The sequence below is a fragment of the Anser brachyrhynchus genome (genome assembly GCF_964034855.1).
Source record: "Anser brachyrhynchus genome assembly, chromosome: 14".
Taxonomy (NCBI): domain Eukaryota; kingdom Metazoa; phylum Chordata; class Aves; order Anseriformes; family Anatidae; genus Anser; species Anser brachyrhynchus.
In genome coordinates this window covers 485,403-509,041 of record NC_137709.1, presented here as the reverse complement: position 1 = coordinate 509,041, position 23,639 = coordinate 485,403, and the positions used below count along the sequence as shown (strand labels likewise).

Sequence of the window (23,639 nt, the reverse complement as noted above, 5' to 3'; positions counted from 1 at the left end):
GCAATCGGACCTCTGTACCCAGAACGGGATGCTGTGCCCACCCCAGCAAGTACAGGCGGTGCAGGACCGCACGCCTCCTGCCCAGAGGGACACGAGCATCCCACTGCACCCCCAGATAGTGCGAGGAAAGGTGCAATGGATCTAAAAACAACCTGGCGGTTTTAACAGCAGGCTTCTCAAAAGAAAGCAGAGCTCTCTCTTAATTAAAGACACAGAGTCTTTAAGAATAAAACTCCAAATCCCTGCTGGTTTCCAAGGCTGCGTGGGTCCTTGGCAAGTGGAAACACCAGACGTGAGCACAGTTCGGAGCAATTTCTGGCAGTTTCTCTCTCTAAATACAGCTCTATGCAGAGTCCCTTCTCCCATCTCTGAGGGAGTTCTCCATTTCACCATGCACCGCTGTGCTGCTGCTCCAGCCATCAGCAACTCTGCAGTGGGGTGCACTTGCCCTGCGAAGGGATGGAAAGACAGAAAAAGCAGGTTTGCATGTAGAAAAAGGGCAAGAATGAGGTTTGGTGCTGAGGATGAGGAGAAAGAAACAAGGTTTAAAATAAGAGGAAAGAGACAACACCATCCCTGGGTGTTTAAGGAAAGGTTGGATGTGGTGCTTAGGGACATGGTTTAGGGGGTGATATTGGTGGTAGGGGGATGGTTGGACCAGATGATCTTGGAGGGCTTTTCCAACCCTAATGGCTCTATGAAAATCTGCCCCCATGTTTCTTCGAGGCTTGGGATTTGACCCGTCAGAGAACGTAAGAGGTATGTCAGCCACGAGGATGAAGGTGGGTTCAGAAAGCCTTGGGGGCATGCCTTGAACATGGCTCCGGCCGCAGAGGCCATCTGGGGCACAGCAAGCACTGCGTCTCCCACGGGACCGGTGCCCGACCAGCACCGCTGCGGGACCACAGGCTCTCTGAAGAAAATGCACACGCAAAATGGAGACTCCAACAGCTCTGGTGTGCAGTGTGCTCCGACAGCGAGGCGCGATCACACCTCTCATTTCATCTGCCTACGTAACCCCAGCTCCCATCTGCTGCTTCTCACAGCGCCGCGTCCCCTCTGCGGCCCCTCCCTGGCACCATCGCCTGTGCACAGCCCCACACCCCTGCTCCCGCCTGCCCATGGGGTCTGCAGCTCCTGCAGCAGCCGGGCAGCCACCAGGGTCCTCTGCCACCCCTCCTCACTGCAGGTGCTGGCACCTGCATCCAGCACCCAAATCCCCAGCGAGGCTGTCATGCCCAGTGCCCAGGCCACGGAGCCAGCAGCAGGCACAGCAGTGACACACTCCAGCAAGCCTTGGAGCAACACACCCTTCAGCCTCGGCATTTGTCACATTAGCAGCCACTGGCACTGAAAAGGACCAGGGTGCTGCTGTCCCCCACGTGTGACCAGTCAGCACTGCATGGGGCTGCACACACCCAACTGACCTATGGGGCCAGTGTTCCCACCTGTGCATGCATCACAAGAATTTCACCTACTAAGCTTGTCTGAATTCATCATTAACGCAGCAGATTCGTCCTACTAACCTTTCCGAGCATTTCCAGGTTGTGGCAGTATATTCTTTCTCTCCCTTCTTCCTACTAGCCAGTGCCAAATCCGGCAAGCAGGAGAACATTTACTAACGGTAATTACAGAGGTACATGCATGCAGTTAAATGTGTGGGTACGGGAGATGTTAAGTGAAGTGACCAACAACTGTTTTTAACTGTAAGGGCTGCTGGATTCACAGCTGATTATCCCTTGAGAAAGGAAGGTGCCAGAAATGCTTGTGTATCTCCTTCTGCCTTTCCACCTCCACCTGCAGGTAAAATATCCCTGTCAGAAAGGGAGAGATGGCTTCTACTTTTCATACAGAAGACCCTCGTGCAGAGAGGGCAAGTTGTACTTTATTTGGTTTTAGCTGTTCAAGGAGAAAAGCAATGAGTCCAAGCCCTCAACAGCCTTGGACAACCCAGACAAGCTGTAGCCCAACAGCTCTCCCATCCTGGTGCTGTGCAAACCCCAAGGGACATCAGGATTGCAAAGCTGAAGGTGTTGGGACCAGGATCTCACATCGGTATTTAACAAACAGCACTGACTACAGAGCACCGCCGCCGAGGCCGTAACACCAGCTAAACGAATGGCGACAGGACGTGCTGGTCCGCGGCTTCACACAGAAACCGGGGGCCACATTTGGCCCCAAGAACCTAAATTAGCAAGCCTAATTGTATTAAGTACCACACAGCGTATTGCTTTATTTGTAATGAGTTTTAGGCTTCAGAAGCTCAGAATCCCATCTGCAAGAGCAGACTGTTGCAGGATTCAGCTATTAATAGCCACTGGTACACACTTCCAGCTGAGGGACGCGAGGGGGGAGGAGACAACCAGATGGAGGTAATGCATTAGGGTGACACAAAGCCAAAAAACAGGATGATCCACTTCCCCACGTCCTCAAACACATCTCAGCATTGCAGCAGGGAGCAAACACAGTGTCACGTGATTAACTCATAAACGTCCTAATTAGGGAGTTCTTACGTTACATCAAATGTACAACGATTACAGAACTTCACTGTCTCCTCCAAAGAGCCACGTAAAGACAAGGTAACATGGCAGGCTTCAGTTCGAGTCTCAAAGCAGCATCACCAAGATCAGTACCCAGCCCAGAGGGGCACTAATGGATGAGAACCAGCGCGCACATTTGTACAAGGAAAGCAAGAAGCCTCATCTCCTTTACGAGGTGCTTTGAAACGTGCCGGTGAGAGTGCTGGACAAGAACCAGGAGCTGTTCCTCTGTTGTTGGCGGTGAGCAGCCTTCCTGAGCTCCGTGGCAGGGCTGTGCCCGCGTTCCTGCTCCCCCCGCAGGGGCTGGCGCTGCCCCGATGGGCGCGGGCAGGGAGCCCCAGCCTCTGCGCAGCCCTGAGGCCGCGCGTGCAAGGACACTTCAACTGTAACGCCCAGCTGCTGTGTTCTGCTGCACTCCTAATGGAAACGCTACTGGTGTCGAGCACCGGTAAGATGAGGTCAATAACTGGTGTGTAGGCCCCGTGCTGCTGGGACGGGGCACAACGCCGGGACCCACGTGCCGGCAGCGCAACAGTGCTGGGCAAGGCTGGTTGAGGGGGCTTCTCTGTGGCTTTCTCAAGCACACATATAGCCCAGCACACTTGCCTGCATCAGCCTGAAGGCTCCTCACATCAACTGTGCCTCTGACGCTGTCCTACCGCCTGGCCAGCCCCTGGACTGCTTTCTGCTCTGACACAAAGAGCTCAGCAGATGCAAATACCACCAGCTGGCAGCACGTGTCAGCACATTTCCCAGTCCAGCAACACATCTTGGACTCACGGGCATTGCTGTAGGAGCCAGGACTGCACTGCTACAAGACTCTCGCTACGTTCTGCACATGGTCCTGTCTCAGCAGGATGAAATCACGCTGTGGGGCTAGTGACTGCAGGAACCCACAGACCAGAGATCATAGCGGATGTGGGCGTGGAAGGACACCTCCAGAGATTAGTCAAAATTCAGCAGTACATCATTGCTTGGAGACATGCACATCCCAATTCACTTCAGTCTCTTCTAAAAAAAAATAATGATTTTTTGCAGAAGATAATTGCTGTGGAGATGCTCGTAAATATTTTGATGGGCCCATGCAATGGGACCCTGGCTTCTGCCAAAAAACAAGCAAACAAACCATGGATACCCCGGATACCTGCATTATTTGTATCCTCCAGCTGAGAGTATTACCCCTGAACTGATCTTCACAACCAGAGGCAATCACAAGCAGACATCTGGCGTACCATTCCTGCTAGCCAGAAATTTTCAGTGGGGAACCAGTTACAAAGCAACACTGCTCATGCTGTTATTATAATTAAGGGTCTGTCAGCCTGCTGCAACCAAGGCCAAGTTTATTTAGGGACTGTGAGGGAGGGCTCTCAGAAACCTCCTCTCTCATGCTCTCCACTTCATCCCACAGTCCCACTCAGAGGCGTGCTCCCGCTGACAGCCTGCCAGACGGGGTCAGAGCAGCTGTCCACAGCTGCCAAGGTCTCATCCATACCAGCAGATCACATCTCCTCTCCTGGCAAAGCAACTGCAAGAGTCCTCCAGTATGGAGTTATGAAAATCTGCTCATAAAAGGCGTCTCCTACATGTCAGGCAGGTAGAGGTTGGTTGATACACCTAGGTTCAAAAGAATTCATTTTAAACTCATTCACCTGTAAGTGCACAGAAAATTCAGACAAAGCGAGAAACGTTTAGCTCCCTTTAGGCTCAGTTACATCTCACATGAATTACGCAGCCCATGAAAACATTCTGCACAAAAGCATTTCCTGCTGTAGGTGGCTGGAGGATAACAATCCCATTCCTCTGAACAACCCTGTGCTCTTGGTGGAACAAAGACCAACCATGGCCACAAGATCCATTCCACTTCCTCAAGACACCTCCTGAGCACCCAGAAAGTGGGATGGTGACAACGCCTGGTAAAGAGGGCTCTCAGAGTGGCCCCACCTCAGCCATTTCAGAAGCCGCCAATGAGCCCGAGCACAGTGCACGCATGCCCCATCTGCAGGCAGTGCCCAGCGGGGCAGCTGTGACCAGGGCTCCTCACCTGCCTGGAGAGGCACACCAAGCACCTGACGCTACGGACACCAGGTCAGGCAGCAACAGAGTGAGGATCCCGAGGAAACAAAGCTCATTTTCTTGAAGCTTCATGGGGGATGAACAGCCCACACCGGCACACGGCTGCTCTCAGGGCACTTTCCTGCAAGAGGCCGGGCTCCATAGCGCTGCCGTGTTCCTGAAGCACCACCTTTAGAGACAGGCACTCTTCCTGACAGTAGGTTTTTACAGGAGCTGCACCATGAGCACCAGAGTACAAGCACTCCCTGTTCTGCACCATCTATCCAAGCAAGTTTAATGGGTAGGAGCCAGGTGTTAAACGAGCTATAGCTTCCCCCAGATGCTGGTTGGCATCTGGCTCCCATCAGTCTGAGCTCTGCGGTTATACAGTTCCATCAGGGTTCACTGAAGACAAAGCGAGTTGGAAGGGCTGGCTCCTTCGCGCTCTCCTGACCTCGCTCACCTTCTCACTCGGTAAAATTTACTAAGCCTGTGAGTGAAGTGATCTGTCATGCTTGCTAACATTGCTCATCAGCTGCTAACTGCTACAAGGCTCACACAGGAACGAATTGTCAATAGCAGGTACTCAATGTTTGGTCAAATGCCTGTGTTTGTCAGGTTGCCTTTCATCAGTCAGATTGCTTTTCCTCTACTCACAGAGCCCAACAAAGGAAACACAAGGAAACGCCTAATGACTAACCACCAAGACTACACTGCTCATTTCAGGAGCCTGGTAACACAGCCACACGTGGGCAGGATTTTGAATGCAGCCCTTGCACTTAGCTTTAAGGTGGCCACGCGGTTAGGGGCTGACAAAGCAACACCCAGAGCATTAGCACTTGGGCACCAGAGGCCCCTCCAAAGCTTGCTGCCAGTGCTCTGCCACTCAGGGGCTCAGGAGCGAGAAGCATCACCTGGAGAGGTCCAAGCACCACCACGGAGTTCAGCTACGGTGTTGCTCAGAGAAGTGCTGGTTGCAGAACTGCTCTGTCTGAGGCCATGCATTAAATGACGACTGAAATACATTTATTTTGTTATCAGTGTGTATGTCACTGTGGACTTCTGTATTAAGTATGAAAACGCTGAGATGAAACTCAAAAAGCAGGAAATCCCAATGGTCTTCAAATGTCTACAAGACCTTGAAAAATACCATACTTGGGAAACCACGTGCATGTGGCTGGAATCACTGAAGTTACAGCTGATAGCGACTATTTCAGGGTACGGTGCTTCTCCTGTTTCCATATTTCTTGGGGAGCTCGTTATCAGTATTTTTGGCAGCTTCCACTTCGATACCCCTGCACTAAATTGAGTTGCAAATCAAACCAGGCAGCCAACAGAATTTTTACATTAAACTACAGAATTATTTAAAATCCCCTTTGAGGATGTTATCACAGGGTTAACACCCACTCTGGCTTCAGATAATATAGCGGCAATAAATGGTAATGTGCACTATGGAACATGATTTATTTTTTGCTGAGCAGGCTTGGCATCTATAAATCTCAGCACTGCTAACATTTAAAGTTGTTATTCCAGTGACAAAATAGACATGAGGGAGATAACAGTCTTTATCTCCATTAACGTTTTATTGTTATTCTGAGAATATGGATACGGACTGATCCAAGGGTAGGAAAATCACAGCAATTTGTTTGCATACTCGGGAAGCTGAGATAATGGTTGTGTTTTATGACTGCACTAGGGAGTCAACTGAAATGCAGGACAGAGGAGATCAAAATGGGAGATTAGTTGTCTATTTTGGTTTCTGGTTTCTATTTTGGTTACCTTTCCATTCAAAGGATCTGATTTAGCATGGATTTAGGAGAGCTGGTCCATCACACACTACTGAACAGCTGACTTGCTGCACATAAGCAAGTGAGCAGTTTTTAAAAGAAACAAAAAGGCTGCACAGCAGTTCTCTGCAAGGCAGACAGTGTTGCAATGGAGGCAGGATCATTCTGGACATACCAGCTGTCTGCAAACAATTCTCTGACCTCTCCAACAGCCCTGGTGTCTGGACCCCCGTGGTTCCTTTAACCTCCCAGGAGGTTGCAATAAAAAGCTTCTAATGTACTTCGCATTTTCCTTTCTTCCCAAGGTATGTACTGCACCTCAAAGTACCACAGCATCCTTTGTAAGCTGACCCTGAAACAAAGTGAGCTGCAGCTGCAGTGAGGGTTTGAATGCAGAAACCTTAAGCAGTAAAAGACTGAAAAACGAAAAAGCAAAAAAGCCACAGAAATCACACAGACACCTCCCCAGTCCCAGGATCTGCTGTGCCACTGAGGGCTGCAATTCCTGCTGCCCAGGCATTGCCTCCTGAAGCATCAGCTGGGGTGTCAAAGCCCCATCCCCCAGCAATTCTCACTCGTGTTAGCTGCACACTGAAATGCAACAGAAATGCCTCAATCCACCCCTCAGTATGCTGGACCCCAGCCCCAGCCTCCCAGAGCAGAGGCTCCTCAGGACATTTTGCTTGGAACTGGTGCAACACAGAGGAGGAGCGGGGGGCTCTGTTGTTTCCTTCGTCGCACCCCACTGTGCTCCACAAAGGTGCCAAGCATCCCCTCTCACTGATTCAGCAGACCCTCCACCCCGCGGCACAGAGCTGGTGGCTTCCCCAGGCATCCTCCAGAGCAAGCAGCATCGGGCACTGAGCAGCACTGGGCACCATGCAGCGTGCTCCTCCGGCCAGTGCGAGGAACCCGTGTACAAGCACAGCAACCCTGCCTGTGCAGCACAGAGATTAGGAGGACCAGAAGGCTTGGGAGAAGCCTGAGTTTGACAGAGAGAAAGAGTAAAATCTGTATTGCTCATGGAAATTTGGGTTATAGAAAAGCCTCAACAAACGTGCAAAGCTATCAGGAATGTTGCTGCCACCAGATTGTTTCACCTGCCCGTCCATACCACACCTAGCAGGAGGGGCTGCAGCTCGCTCAGGTCAGGACCCAACTGTGCTACTCTGATTGTCACGGGCAAAGCGAGAATTCATCTGAAGCAGTTAATTGCTGGATGCAACTGAAAACCTGGCCAGGAATGACACAAGGATGTCAAGGACAACAGTGCCCAGGACTCCCTTCGGTCACCTCCACACTGAAAGAGGTCCCTCCAGTTTGTCTTTGTTTCCAGAGCTATTCAGAGGCCAGTGAAACAGCACAAAGAGAAGCAGTACAATTCTGCATCCCTTCCATGGCTGCAGCTGCCATGGGAGAACAAAACCTTTCAAAGACCCTTGAAATGTTTCCTCTCAAGAAATCAGGCTCACAATACATCAGGAGAAAAATAACAACCAGCTTTGGAACAACTGTTCTGAATGCAGACATCGACACTAATGGCTCAATTACACCTTTACTGGGGAGGACAGGATGGATGCAAGTTGTGCAAAGCATTTCTGACAATGTACGAACAACAAGGACAGTGTCCCCACATCTGGGCTCTGGCGGGGAGTCAGAAGGTGTACTTGCTGCACAGCTCGTACCCTCACACAGAATTGTTCCCAGGGCATTTGGGAAATCAGACGGCACGCACAGGCCAGGTGCCACAAAGCTGCACGCCGCAGCGAGCCATGGCCTGGCACCAACCACCCAGCAGCGTGCCGGCAGAGGTGGATGCATGGCCCCGGGCTCACCGAGATGTTCCATGGAGCAGCCGCTGCCCGACCCGGCACACGGGACTCCCGCCAGGTGCCCACGGTGGCATCGGCCAGCGGCCACGCCGCACCCCAGCACTCCGACCCAGCGGGCTGGCAGACGCACGCTGGCTGGGGCCAGGCACGGCTTGCTCAAGCAGCCGCGGGTTTGCTCCTGCCTCGGTGCCACTGCGGCAGGGCAGTGATGCCAGCAGCTCCCTGACACGTGGGGAGGGCCAGAAGCAGTTCAGGTACAGCCACACAGTAGCGCCCATGCTCGCAGGAGGATGCCGGGAGGCACAGCAGGGCTCCGCAGGGGCACCGAGAGAAGCTGGCCGATGCTGGGGCACCTGATCCCCAGCTCCAGGCCCTCGCAGCACCCCTGGCCCATCCCACCCCAGCACTGCCCTGCACGCCCTGCGGTGCCCAGACCCACGCCCGCCCCAGCCGCAGCTGGATTTTTGTGCCTGCTCAGCACGACGGCATGAGCGCTTCCAGCTCCCAGTTGCAGCCACACAGCCGAGATGGGGAGGAGCGGGGAGGAAGCAGCTGCTATTTTTAACCTGCCTGATCAGCATCCTGCCACGTCAACAGAAACCTCAGCTCCGCTGCGCGTGCTGCTCCACGGGTCTCACCTCCGCGCGAGACGGCACACACCTCTCACAGAGGCTGCAGGAGTCGCCTGCCCGCACCTGCCAGTTTCCAGCAACTCAAGCAGCTGGAACTTAGGTTTGCAAAGGATCTCTCCCACAAACGCCCCTGGGAGGGGAATGCATCTGCTTCAACCCCCAGGTTTTAGGCCAGGAGGTAGCTGACGATTACCTGGTCTGCCACAACACTCACCATCAAGCCCTGCATCTCCCTAGCTCTTCAGGGAGGAGGCATTAAAGCCTTTAAGGGGTCTGCCAAGCCTCCCGCTCACATAAGTGACCGCAAGAACACAAGAACCTGAGCAAGGCCATACTGGGACAGATCAAAGACATTTACTCCACCATCCCATCTCCAACAGACAACAGGAGATGCATGCAAACACGGCAAGCACACAGTGCGCTTCCACTGCTGTTCTCCCACCCTCTGATAATGCTCAGCTCAGGGCCTTCCTGAGCCAGAGGCAGGCTCTCTGTGTGTTTAGCAAATGTTAACAGCTTTTATGACCTCTTCTTGCAGCCACTGTCCACAGGGGTTGAGTAGACCATGGGAAAGAGTTTCCCAGGTTCACTCCCCTTTACATCACTGCTGTTCCGGGGACATTCAGGTTTCCCCAGTGGAGCTCCCTGTGCCTCTGGGAAGACCACAGCCCTGACACAGCCCCAAGCACACAGCTGCAGGACAGAGCCTGGGGGTACAAAATGTTTTGCATCACCTGATGGCCTCCTGGTGGCTGATGGCACAAGCACATCGAGGTCCCTCAGACCCGAAAAGACCACCTGAAGAGCCCATCAAGCCCTGATGGGACATCAGAGACCTGCAGAAACAAGGGATCACCGCAGAAGCCATCCAGGAAGTAAGCATACCAAAGGGAAGGTGCAGAACAGGGGCAGGCACAGAGAGCTAGGACCGAGGAAAGCCACTGTGCCACCACCACCACTTCACGAGCCCTACAGCCCCAAGCAGAAACCCAAGGGTCAGGCTGTCCCACACCAGCACCCCAAGATGCGCTGTGCGAGCACCTCGGAGAGCCCTGAACACCTGGTGCTGGGCCCTCGAGCAGCCAGACCTTGAGAGCCGCAGGGGCTGGTGAACTGCTGGGCTTGAAGGTCATGGCTCCACAGCACTGTCGGTGCAGCACGGGCATTCCCAGTGTCAGAGGGAGCAGCTCCTGACCCCGTGTCTACAAAAGGAGCCGGGAGATGCCAAGCCACGTCCCATGCAGATGGGTGCCAGCCTGGCAGGTGCCACCACCGGTGGCTGGAGCTCCCACAGCCCATCTGCACTGGGTCTGAGTTGCATCATTACCTGCTCCCGGTCCTCCCAGTAATCCTGGGATTACAGAGTCTCCAAGCACATCTATTCTCTCACTAATCCACGGATTAAAGTATCCCAAGCAGGCTTTGACGCAGTACACTACAAATGGCTGAGTTACATTCATCCCCTCGCAGTGATCCCTGGATTAGACAGAAGGAGACATGTCCACGGGTCCTTCAGACCAACAGGACCACAGGCGCAGGGAAAGGAAAGGGAGGTCTAAATAAAATATATCTGTATAAATAAAAAGCATAAAGAACAGGGATGTGTTTCATAATCAAAGTACTTATGTGATAAAATAACCACTTCAAGGAGGTTCCTGGATTAATCAAATCCCAACCCAGATGATCCTCAAATGGCAATTAACATCATTTGCTACAACTAAAATACCTGGCAGCTCTCAGCTTGAACCAAGCACATGATGGAAAAATGCCTTACTTCCTGCTTTCAGGGGACTATACATAGATGGAAAAAAAGTCACTGTCACCACCACAGAAAGCTCTTAGCAAATTGACACTGAAAGTGAAAAAGCTTTTAGGTATCCAGCACAGCAAGCCCCAGCAAGCCCCAGCAGGCAGGCTAATCTGCTTCTGAAGTTCTGTCAGTGCAAAGAAAATGCATCAGCTCGCCCCTGGCAGCCCCCAGCTGCCCCTGTGCCACTGGAGGGTGGGGGGAGACGCCCTCAGAGGCTGAAAGTGTCACGTTTTAATGCACGGATTGTTTCTCTCTCCAAAACAGAACAAAAGAGCCTGATGTGCAATACTGAGGAGGCTGCTTACACATCTGATGGCTCCCAGGTCCCCAAAGGCCACATCAGGGTGCTGCTGGGGGCTGTTATGTACAGGTCTCGCAAGGCTGCCCCTCGAGGGCGGAGAGGTGGGCGCCCCGGCTCCCTCCTCGAGGCGGGCACACTCACAGCACGCGTGACAGCAGGCCAGGGATGAAGGCAATATGGGGATGACAGAGTGGCAAGGGGTTACAGCTGGGAGTAACGAGATTAAACTAGGAAAAGGAAATGAAGGCTTAATGATAGATTTCTTAATGGCAAATCTATTCAGTTTCGTAAGCACAGTTCAGAAAAATTAAGGACAACACCAGGGAAAGGCGCATGGGCGACAGGTACCACAGCCCTCTGGCCCGGCAGCACCCCACGGGGTCTGCCCCAGGGACACGCGCCCCATCGGCACCGGCTGGAGACAGCAACACCCTGCGGGTGCCAGGACAGCCCCGGGATGTGGCCAGCTGCAGAGCAGCCCACACCATGGGACGAGGTCCTCCCAAGTCCTCCTCCAACAGCAAAACTACAACAGGCTGCACCCAGGACCGGCCGCAGGAAAGGCCACATCTTGTCCCCAGAGCTCTGCTGTACAGCAAGCGTGTCAGGGAGGTATCAGCGCCCACGTCTCCTGACTTGGGGTCACTTGTGCGACGATGCTTACAACTGGAGTGCATACCACAGAATGCATGCTGCAGACCACTTCTCCCTCAGCTTGCCTGGTGCCTGCAGCATGGGGGGAGAACCCTCCCCTGGAGCAGGTTAACGGACATCTGGGACATGAGGGCACCTGTCAAGCCTCATAAAAGTTTCCTGCACATTGTACCAAACCGGTGGGAAGGAGCATCTCTCCAAGTAGAAGTCTAATCATACGCAGCTGTGGCAGGGCCAAGCTCTACAGGTTCTCCACAGGTGGAGCCCCGGAGGACATCCTGCAGCACCAGAAAGGGTTCAGACAGAGCTGGGGAGGAGGAACCCATCTCCGCCAGCAAGACGTCCGAGGGGAGATGTGCACCGTGGCCGCGCTGCCAGCCGAGCCGCAGGCAGCGGAGGGGGCAGCACCAGCCCTGTGGTACCCGCAGCCCTCCTGCCCTGGCAGGGACCCACGTCCCTGGGCCCCGCTCCCATGAGGGACACTGCCCCGCCACGGGGCAGGGACCACAGACATCTCGCAGAGTGGGACACGAACACTGCCGCTCAGCGGGCATGCTGCAGGGCTGAACCGTGACAGTTGCTGCTCCCATCCCACCTGGACCCGCCGAGCACGAGAATAGCCAGCGTAATTCTCATTAGGGCACAGAATGTAGAAAGGGGCGTTAGCACCATTCCTCCTCTGCTTGGAAGCACTTGCCCAACATTCAGCCATAGAAAGGGCTCAGAGGACCACCAGGTGGACAGCAAGGCTATACAAAAATGGATAATCCCCCTAGTTTGAAGACTTCAGGAGACTGATGTTCTGGGCCAAGCTGCTGGAAATAGTCCAGCTTTGGGGTGGGGGCATGAAGAGACCTTCAGCATGCCTAGAAGTGAAAGCTGCTCAAGCTGTTTGTATTCAAATAGCCTTGACTTGCTCTACTTCCAACAGGGAGCTCAGCAAAATTGCGAACGAAGACGGATCTATGCAGCAGAACAAACCCTGCACATTTTCAGAATGTTCCCCCCTGTGAGACTGCCCATTCTGGGGACAGGCCGTGAGGTCCTGGGCCACCAAACAAGCTCGAAGGCACTGCCCTGGGGCAAACTGTGCTGCAGGAGCCACTAGGGATGTATGTGCGCTGCACCTCAGCAACTTAATATTCCCTGGCAACTAAAGTTGAATTTGTACAATGGATGCACTTCCTTCATTAGCCGTGTTTCTGAGTGTCACACAAGAACAAGGCATTCAAGTGTGTGCTTTTGAAATACCATCCTCACCCCACATTTGCATAAAAATACCAGACCTATTTAAGGGACAACACTTCACTAAACCAAATTACATAACCCCATTTACTTCCTCAGTTGACACATCACAGACACCTTCATTTCCAAAGCAAGTCTTTATCTTCTGAACAGGTTTTGGAAGGATTTTTAACAAAACACAGGTTACCAACCAGATCATTTTAGGAATAAGCTGCTTTCACATTTAGAAAAAAATGGAACAAAATTTTCTTCCTTAATTATTTTTCCTCTACACCATACTAACAAGCTCTACTGCTCCAAAGTGCATGGAGCCCGTCTCTAGCATAACAACTACATGGAGGGAGAGAAGGCCTGAGGAGCACGAGGTGAAATGAAACTCCCGGCCAATATTCAGCCATTAAATATTCTCATGTACCTCCTCCAGTTAAGCAACAGAACAGGGATTGCTCTGACTCAGTAGGCTGCCTACAAACATTTCTGGCTATTTCATTTCTACGGAGAGGATTGCTGTCATTTACTAGTATGATGCGCTAGGCTCTTCTGAAAGCGCCAGTGCACAACTTGGGGAAATTTACCATGGATTACCAGACAGACCAGATCCGAAAGGGCAGGCTGGTAAATCCCCAACCCTCCAAGTGCCACAGGCTGAACTCACTGCAGGCTCAACCCAACCCTTCACCCTTCCCAACCTGGAAAACCTTCGGACAGCTACATTCCCATTTGTTATTTGCTGCCTGCTGCAGCTGCCTATTATAACACAGCAACACAAGTTCATCCTGCCCCGGGGCATGGAGCAAGGCTGCGCGCCAGCTGACTTGGCAGTGTGGACGCTCACCATCCTGGCTGCGCCGCCACACTGGAAGCCCCGGCTTGCGCCATCCCACACAGCACAAACGTCCCTCGCCCGCGCTGTCTGGGCTTGGCCAGGCCAGCCCTGCTGCCACGCACCCGCCCGGGGCCCTACCCCATAGCTCGAGGCACGCAGGGCCGGAGCGGGGCCTGGGTGCCAGAAACCAACCGGCACTGAGGCGTCGCCTCCGCTGCCTCTGGTCCTCGTCACCTTTCAGCGCTTGCGCTTCATTTACACACGAGCAATGCCAACTTGTGCACGGTCTTCTTGCACGGCTCACCAGGTATCCAAAGCTTTCCATTACTATATTAAGCTGAGGATCTTTCTGCTAGATAAGCCCCCCTTTAGTGATGTTCTGGAGTCATAAAATTCCCAAGGTCAGGTCATATGTTAGCTTTCTCTAGAGCCTTTGGAGAACGAAACAATAAGAGGAAGACTATTTGGCTACTAATTAAGCCTATCCAGCCTCTCTAGTGTGGAGGCTGCCTTCAGAGTTTCATGTAAGGCATGCTACTGGGAGAATAAATAATGCTGGAGGGATGGGGGGGCATTGGTTTTCTTTTACAGCAACCGCATTTTCCTCCTGAGGGAAGGAAGCAAAGGGGGCTGTGACAGAACCGCTGTGAAGCCAGCAGCACTCCAGCTGTCAGAAGGACAGCGAGGCAGACACTGCCCTGGCCCTCCATCCCCACCAGCATGGTGCAGCCTGCCTCTTTGTGGCAGTCTGCAGCGCCGTGTGCAGCTCGCAGCTCACTTTTCAGTTCCTGAGCCGAAAGTGGCCACACCATCTCCTCCACTTCTTGAGCCATTACAGGAAATTCATGTTCCAATGCACCAGTGGCCAGGCCCTATGTGCTTAGCTGGGGGTATGACACTCTCCACGTCTAACAGTTTTGGCATCTCCTCACCTCTGCAATATACATCTCAGAATACGCATTTCTTCATGCAAAGGCTTGTAGGAAAAACAGCCCTAAGACAACTATTTAATTTCTGTAATGACAATTACACTAGTATTTATCATATTTCCTAACCCTTCAACAGCTACAGTCACAGGCTACCAGCAGAAGTCACTAATACAGTCATAATGAAGCATATTTTGAATTGCGACTCCGTGCCCGCCTCACAGCCTTCGAGCCCTCCCATTTAGCATAGCAGCCGTCACAAGCACTCACCCTCGCAGGGCAGCAGCAACATGAGTGCTTTGTTGCAGTCAGTGACCCCTCTGCTCTGTACCGGCCCTGCAAGAGCTCTTCCCTGCTCTCATTTCTCGGCGTGGAAAACAGAGGCAGCAGGACAAGGCAGGAGGAGCCCTGGGCTCACCTGGCTCCCAACGCCTGCCATGCCCCCACCATGACAGCGCCCCGAGGAAACAGGCACAAACCAGCAATAAGCAAACACGCTTGGGGATCGCTGAAAAGGAGCAGGAGCAGGCTGCAGGGAGAGGCTGGCTCACATTCACAGACTCAGCTCCGAGCTGTTCCTGGCAGGGGCCCCAGCCCCGCTGTCCCCACTTCAGCTCCCTGGCAGAGAAGCATCTGCTGCCCTTCCCGAGAAGCACGGAGACTTCGGGCGCCCTGGGAGCGCAGCGAGGAGAAGGACCGGCACCGATCAGCAATGCAGCACGGCCAGACCACTCGCTGCAAACACGCAATTCTCTGACTCGCATACAACTGCAGGAGCAACGAGCCAGATTTTGACTTCGGGTCTTGTAGCATCCACCGAGGGTCAGAACTGGCTGAAACCTGGGGGTCTCCCGTGTATCCAAGATGTCAGACCTCACCCGCAAAGCCGGATCCAGAGAGGATCGCGATCCCAGCGGGAGGGCAAGCCGCGAACGGGGTGGAAATCTACCGGGTCCGGCGTTGCTGAGTCACCGGAACGGGTTAACCGAAGGCACGGCCCGGCCCGGCCCGGCCCGGCCCGCAGGCCCCGGGGGGATCGACCCCGCGCCCCCCTCCCGCTCGTCCGGCGGGGAGGGAGCCGTGCCCGGCCCCGAGCCCCGAGCCCGAGCCCCGCCGGGGGAGGCCCGCGGTGATGCCGGCGACGCGAGCGGCGCGGGAAGGGGCAGGGGAAAGCAGGGATGCTGCCGGGCGGCGGCCCCCACCTGCTGCTGCGGCCCCCGGCACTCACCTTCCGTCGCATAGCTGTGGTCTCGCAGGAAACTGCTGTTGATCTTGCGGGTCTCAACGTCCTCCTCCATTGACGGCGGGCTGGCGGGCGCGGGGCGTCAGCAGCCGCAGCCGCGGATCCATCATCCCCCCCCCCCCCCCCCGCGCCCTGCTCCGCGGCGGCCGGCCGCGAAATGCGGCGGCGTGGGGGGGGCGCAGGGGCGGTGGAGCCCGCTGGCTCCTCCCATACGGCTCGGCACGGCTCGGCTCGGCTCGGCTCGGCTCGGCGCCGCCGCGCTGCAGGGCGCGCCCCGCCCGCCCCGTCGGGCACGGCGCGGCCCCGGCCCCGGCCGAGCTCCCTGCCCCGAGGGTGCTCCTGCCGCGGCGGAGCTGCTGCCTGAAGGGACGCTGGGGCCGCGAAGCCAGGAGGACAGAATCACAGAATCATCTGGGTTGGAAGAGACCTCCGAGATCATCTGGGACGGCCCCGCGCTTCCCAAACGCAAACGCCCCGGCGGTCCCACGGCCCGCGACCAGCAGCAGGAGCGCCCGGCCCCGGGCTCCGCGCTCACAGCGAGCTGCGCTCCGTCCGCGCCCCTTGCCGCAGCCACAGCCGGCGGCGGGGATGCTCGGGCGCTAGGGACGGGAAGGTCAGCGCGTGTCGGGGCACCGGCGACGCCTGGAGAAGAGCACGAGCACAGGAGCTATCGGGGAAGCGAGGGCCCTGATTTTCAGCGCACACCTTCGAAAGGACAGGCTGTATTCCAGACAAGACAGCTGGTGCGTTCAAAGGGAAACAGTTGCTTTTTGGGAGGGTTTTGTGTTTGTGTGTAGGCCTGATGGAAATAAGCCTTGCCACTGACCAAGCCAGAGGGAAAAAATGTCACGGGGGTGATTTCCCCTGACTCCACTTCTGTTAGCTGCCACGACCGAACTTGGAGGTAAAACCCAAGCACCATGTTGGTACACAAGACCCGAGATATTGCCAGCAAGGCAACGATGCGTGCCCTGGGAACCAGTAGGGGGAACAGACACGCCTCCATGCTCTCACACTAAAGCCACCACCAACCCTCAGTGTCCCCTCTGCCCCTAGCTCTCCCCAGCCCAGACTGCTGCTGAAGGGATGCAGGTGCACAGACACAGCCTCCTGCAGTCCCTCAGGCCCTGGCCAGGTCATTCACCTGTGCCAGGTGCCACAGGGCATGGGGCCAGGCCCCAGTGCAGGCCCTGCTGCCCCTCTCCACTGCATGCACAGGGCCAGCGCAGTGACCTCAGCACTCTACAAGCCACAAGCCCCCTGCAGCTCCACCCCACAGAGCTCGGTGCAAGCCTCTGCAGAGCGCAGCTCCAGCACTGCACAGGAGCTGCCTCGGCAGCTCAGTGCCACATCAACAGGGAGCGTCATTGTTACTGGCGTCGGAGGGAAAATAAGGGATGCAGAAGGAATGAACAAAGATACTGGATGACGCTGTAAGATACAGCGCTGCAGTTCGATTTCCTCTCCTAACCATAGTATCATAATTAAAATCTCATTGGCAAGGTGCATGACTTTGTAGCCTGCATTATTCTGCTGAGATGGCCCTACCTCCTGGGGAGCTGTTTATATTCAGGGGAAGTGCAGGAGACAGCACTTCAGAGCAAGAAGGCTCAAGGACTCCAATGCATACATCGCGTGTGCAGGGCTGTGTACACCACTGCAGCATACCTTTTGAAGGACCACGTGGATCCTCACATGAGCGCTACTGCAAGACAGGGGAGAAGTTCTTTCTGCCCCATATCATGACTTTGTTAGGAAAGGTGAATTCCCAGGTCCTCAGCCACCTGGCTCCCCAGGACCATTTCTGACACTCTGTCATGTGAAGGCTGATACCAGGTGTTGTAAAACTGCCCCTCGGAGAGCCCTGGCGCTTACTGATATGCATATATAACTTCATGGATTTGTCAGTCAACCACATCACAGGCCTTTCATTAATACTGATGTGACAAGCCACCAGCACCCCTCAGACAAGCATGAGCCTGAAGTCCCCATGCCCAAAGTCTTTACTGAATTCTTTTGGAATATGAGTTCCTTGGTATAATCCCCAGGCACATTTTCACATTAGGCAAACGCATTGTATTTGTGGCTGATGCCGTTCTCAGTTGTATGGCGTGAGACTCACACGGGTCGGTGTGAATTCGCCCATGACAAGGCACAAGACCTGGTCATGGTTTCACAGTAAAGTCCAGTAATGTATTTACTCTCTCGCAAGCCAGGAAGAGTCACAGCAGTAATATCATAACATTTATAAAAAAAAGTCTGTGTTGCTGACAGCTCCTTGTGCTGTTGTGCACATGGCAGCAAAGGAAGGGCGCATGACTTGAACGTGGCACACTGGGACTCAGAACCATCGCTTATCCTGGGCAGGACAACTGACACTTCTGCACCTGTATTCCCCTACACATACATCTCCTATCTGTAAAGGGAAGATAATGGTACTAGTCTCCCACAGTAAAAGAGAGAAGGAAAACAAAGATTAAATACATACCTACATACACACACAGAGGAATCTGATTATCTCTGCCTATGATGTGCATTTGCCTGCAGGTGTGGACTTGTGTGGTTACTCACACTCTGTGTAAGATACAGGAGCAATCTCACTTAAACAATCTCAACTCCAGAAAAGAAAAATAGTCTTTTAATAACCAAATGTTACTGTTTTACATCCTCCCTTCAAGTCTTAGGATAATAAGTCTCAGTCAAAAGGCCATACCCAGCTGAATAATAAGCTCCTGCAATGCTTATGAATATTATTATGAAACAAACACAAACCATCAACCTCCTTCCCTTTCTTTTCAGCAGGCTCTGTCTTCAATGTATTTCTATTTTAACATGTGCCAACTCTGTTCTCCTTTATTAGAAAGATTATTCTCACCATTGTGCATACATTATAATTATGAATTCGTAAGTCCTGCAAAGTTTTTCAATACACCATATCATTTAAAAACATCCACAAGCCACCTGTTTGTTATGCAATGTGCATAGGAGCTGCATCATGAAATCCATTTATTCTCAGCTTTTTAAAATCCAGGAATGAGCCTTTACAATAACTAAAAGCATTAGCTGTCCTAAGCAGGAATCCATTTGCAGATTAAATTCACCAAAGGTCGGCTTGTAGCTGTCACTGTTTTCCAAACCCCCAGGTGTCAAAGTATATAACATGGTAGGCATCTCTTGAAGAGCCAGGACACTTTCCACTCCACTGAGTTTTGCTTCCGTTAGAATAGGTTTAAAAGCCCCTGTGCACAGGTTTCTGTGGGACCTAAGCAGTGTATTAATAATAATTGAATCAAACCTCTGATTTTATTCTAAGCATGAAACTTGCATGAAGAACTTCCTTCACTTCACCTCATTTATTTTTACCTTCACATCCATCAGCACTAAATCCATTTTCCTAATTACTGGTCCAGGTTAGAATGCTAGCTTCATTTTTTTTATTATTTTTTAACTGTTTAATATGTTGTTAGTTAACAAAATTTCTTTTAAACTTGTAAGATTTCTATTAACTTTGCTCGTGCCATGTATATGTTATTTCCATTCAATCTATCTTGAAAGCCATAGCGCAAGTCCTCGTTTCAGGCACCAGCGGGAAAACAGGAGTCAATCAGCAACAAAGGCCTTTCACTGGCAGCCCATCACCGTCAGCGGTTAGGCAGTCACAGCGGTCACCCTGCAGCCAGGAGCACTGGATGACCTCCAAAGAACCAGCCTCCTCCACCAGCCGCTGCCAGCTTCGCCACTCGCTCAGCACCTCTGACCACAGCTCTGAAGCCTGTCTGAAGACCCTGCACTTGTCCCTGCTGCGCCGAGAGCTGTGCTGCTTGAAGCTCCCAAAGTCTTGAAGCAACACCAGGCCCAGCACGTTGGTGGACCAGCCCAGGACCAGAGACACAGAGACCAGCTCACGGACCTTTCCTTCCAGAGGACCACAGACACTTGAGCACTTCACAGAAAAGGATAAATACTATTCCCAGCATACAGAGGAGTGCTTAGACTGGTTGACACTGCTTGTTTACAGCCCATGGACCTTGGGGAAGACCTAGAAAGGGCAGCAGATGCACTGCCCGACAAAACCCATTCCTGCCCAGTACATCAAAGGTGCATGCAGCACCTGCAGCGCAGGTGAACATGCTCCAGGTGAACACCTCATGCTGGGCCTTCCCTTTTCATCCGCAGACCCAATGCTGGATGATGACACAGTTACTGGACAGCATGCTAATCCTTTTACTGTTAATGGGATTGTGAAGCTTCTTGTGGATCCCTCATTTTGTGCTCTGAAACCATGCCTTCATGTTTCTCATGCAGTGCACCAAAAAACACACCTATGAACCTTAATTTAGAATGACTTCAAGAAGAGCAATAATTTACTGGATTAGACTAAGATAATGAAATTTGGGAAGTCAAGTTGCACATAAAGTATATATTTCAAGTCTCCCTTCACAAGCGACACAGGGTCAGGACCTCAGGGCAGAAAAGGAAAGAATCAGTTCATTGAATGCAAAGTAGGTAGAGACTTCTGCCTCCCAAAGGTCATAAGATAAATTGATCTGCTTTGCTTTCACCCTTGCTACGTGTTATTACTGGTACTCATTGTACATGATTAACAGCACACCAGTAATGAGCACCGTCACATCCAGCCGCGGCTCGGGGATTATCTGCTCTTGAAGTGTTTTCTCACATATCTTGAATTAGACTGACCGGTTACTGTGACATTTTAGCAGGCCCTTCTTAGTTTTTACCCTTTCCCTACCAAGTATTTTATGCCAGGGTCTGAAGAGAGCCTCCTTTTGGCCAGTTTACTACTTCTACCCTTTCTTCAAGCAGCCCCATCCAGTGCCTATTACCAGTGCTTCTCACTTGTTTTTTTTCTTGACCAAAACTTTGCTCAGCCAGCTGATGCATTGTTGGATGGTACAAATGCTTCCCCACAAGCTGCTTTGTAACTGTTGGTCCAGTTATGTACATGCCATAGCACTCTACACATCTTTAACACTTTCTGCTACTTTTCACTCTTGGGGGCTGTTACTTAATTGAGATTCCCTCTATTCGATGTCACACAGTGCAGGCACTATACTGTCCACCTTGCACGACGCCTACATACAGTAGGTATCTTAAACATAACCTTGGGGAACACCTTTGTGTTACCACCATTACAGTAGTGCCTATCATAATAATTACATCGCTTTTACAATTACTTTGTACATACAAAAATAACTACAACTGAGCTAGTGAGACACTTTTTTCAATGCAAATGTATTATGTGGGTGTCTCTTAAACAGGGGCCTTGATTATCCACTGATTATTCCACAGCAACATGACGTATTTTTCTGCAGCTCAGATCCCTGTTATTGTCCTGAGAACAGTCCAATGCCACTAGATGCCACAGTGATGCCATAAGCAGCACAGCAGCCTCATGTGGGTTTGGGTGGATTTCACAGAAGTTTCACATGGCAGCAGCCTGCTCCATGGCTGTGGCACAGCCCAGCACTGGATGCTAGTGGTAAGCCTGCTTGGCCACACGTACTCATTAGCTCCTACCATTCTGGATTTCCATAGCTAGGGATAAATCCCAGCACCAAGAGAACTTTTCAGTGCAATTGCCCGTCTAGGCAGATGCCACTCCATTTTTGCAGTCACTTGGACCATTGTCACTTTGTTCCTTGTACGAAACATTTCTCTTATCAGTGTTTTGATTCTGACCAAAACCAGTAGGGAGGTAATAGGCCCGGCTCTTGGCTATGTCAGTGAAAGTCTGCAGAAATGCTCCTGAAGCAAAGTCAGTGTATGATGGCCATCAGATGTCCCACCCACTGCAGTCATATTTTAACTGTGGGATCTTTGCCGCAGTACTACAAAGATACTACAAAGAGCTGAAAAATAAGGAGAAGGGGAAAGACTTTCCTATCACTGCACAAAGCACTGCACAGCTACCAGGAGACTTTTAAGGATGCAGCAATGCCTAGAGAAGAGTGGCTTTGGCTTTTACTTCCGCTTCCTGTGTTAGCACAGCACCCAACCCAGAAGTTCAGTGACTCTTGTATCACACCTACGTAACCAGAGGCAGCTTGAGGTCACCACTGCTGCTTGCCCCCACTTCTCCCCACGCCAAGGCAACAGCCCCAGCGCTGCACTCTTCACCAGGGCTGATCCACTGCAGTACCAAGGGAAACAGCTCCTTGCAGAAACATGGCTCTCCATCCCTAGCCTTCCCACAAAAGCTGTTTAGATCTTCGTACAGCCATCTCATCTGAGACAATGCTGGTCATAAGTCTTCAACACATGAGGTTGATGTCAAACACATCTTTTCTAAAGCCAAAATACCTTTGTTTATCCTATCACTCCTTATCATGCAACAGATCCCTAACTGTGAAACTGAAATGCAAACAAAGCACTTCCAGGACAAACATAAGAATTATTTCTTCTTTTACACTATGGATAATCTAGCCATAACACACATTTTGTCTATATTAGTATTAAATTATATTATTGCAGAACACATACAGTAGACGCAAAATGGAATGAGAATATTTCATGAGAATCGAAGACTTCAATGTCCTTTAAAGGATACGGTGTGAACTCTATCACATGTTGCTCACATCAGAGGTATAATTAGCTTAAATACTTACACAGTAAATAGGATTTGCCATTTCTCAAGATTAAGGCCACATGCTATAGCATCAGTGCACTAGAACTAGTTGAGCATCGTTTTAGCTAAGGAATAAGTTTGTACTTGAGAGCAGTTACTCTGAGCAGCGCTACAAATCAGGCATTCTGTTGTGGTTGGGGCGATGTTTTTGTTGTTGGCTTGTTTGTTGTTGTTTTTAAAAAACTTTACTAACAAAACCTGCTGCACATAATAATGGAACAACAAAAACTGATTTGTCTGGAAATAGCATTACAGGATGCAAATACTGAAGGTCTTCTGGGGACTTGGAATACTATATATAGAGCATGCAACCAATGTACACAGCACCTTGTAATGCATAAATACTGGCTCCTTGCCCCAAAGTGCTTACAGTCTACTGCAGTGAAACATGACACAAGGGATAAAAAGGATGCAAGATGATACTGGAACATTGTTCATAAGATAACCATTACAGGAGGTCTAAGGCCGAATAAATCTAGTGAGCACCGAATGTAAAAATAAAGACAATATTTTGTTTCTTGGATTTCCCCATTAGTTTACTTCCAGTTTGTGGAGAAAAATCACTATTTTAATTCCACTGTATTGTACAGTTGTACGACTCCCAATATGTTTTAGGTTTGGTCATCATACAGGAGGAGAATTTGCACGTGCATTTGAGTGGAACAAATAATGTAAGTTATATTGGAAGATAATCAGATGATCTTCAAATAGCTGCACACTTCAGCTGTGTGCACCCTTCTTCATCCGCTGCTCACAAAACGTAATGAATACAGACTGAGTTTTTCCACATGAACTTTAGGGACTGGATGCTGCAGGTGTGTATTCATGTGTCAACCGGCTTCCAAAAACAATTTCTCATTCACCATTCATCGTTCTCCTACTTAAAAAAAAATGGTCATAAAGCCAACGGCAAAAAAGAATTCCATAGCATGAAGATGACAATCACAAATTTTAATAATTAATAAAACAGGAAAGCTACCAAATAGCCAATAGTCTGCAAACTGGTTAGCCATCGGCTGTGTGATCAGAAGCAGCAAGAAAAGCAGAAACTGGATTCATGTGAGCGCAGAAAAAAAGCTAAGTTTGTCATGTGGTGTATTTATATAGAGTACTCAGATGCTTCCCCATGTATCCTGGGATGAGAT

General features: G+C 51.5%; 1 protein-coding gene across 3 annotated transcripts in view; it reads right to left on the bottom strand.

Annotated features, from left to right (window-relative positions):
* The window catches only part of PPP2R2B (protein phosphatase 2 regulatory subunit Bbeta), a 102,754-nt gene that overhangs the window by 51,287 nt on the left and 27,828 nt on the right, over positions 1 to 23,639 (bottom strand). The window contains exon 1 of one of the 3 annotated variants that reach the window (XM_080555252.1): positions 15,834 to 16,025. The exons of the other annotated variants lie outside the window; for them this stretch is intronic. Within the exon in view, the coding sequence (XP_080411378.1) occupies positions 15,834 to 15,903 (70 nt within the window). The 5' untranslated portion in view covers positions 15,904 to 16,025. Of the gene's footprint in view, positions 1 to 15,833; positions 16,026 to 23,639 lie in introns of those variants that run through there. 3 annotated transcript variants of the gene reach the window in all.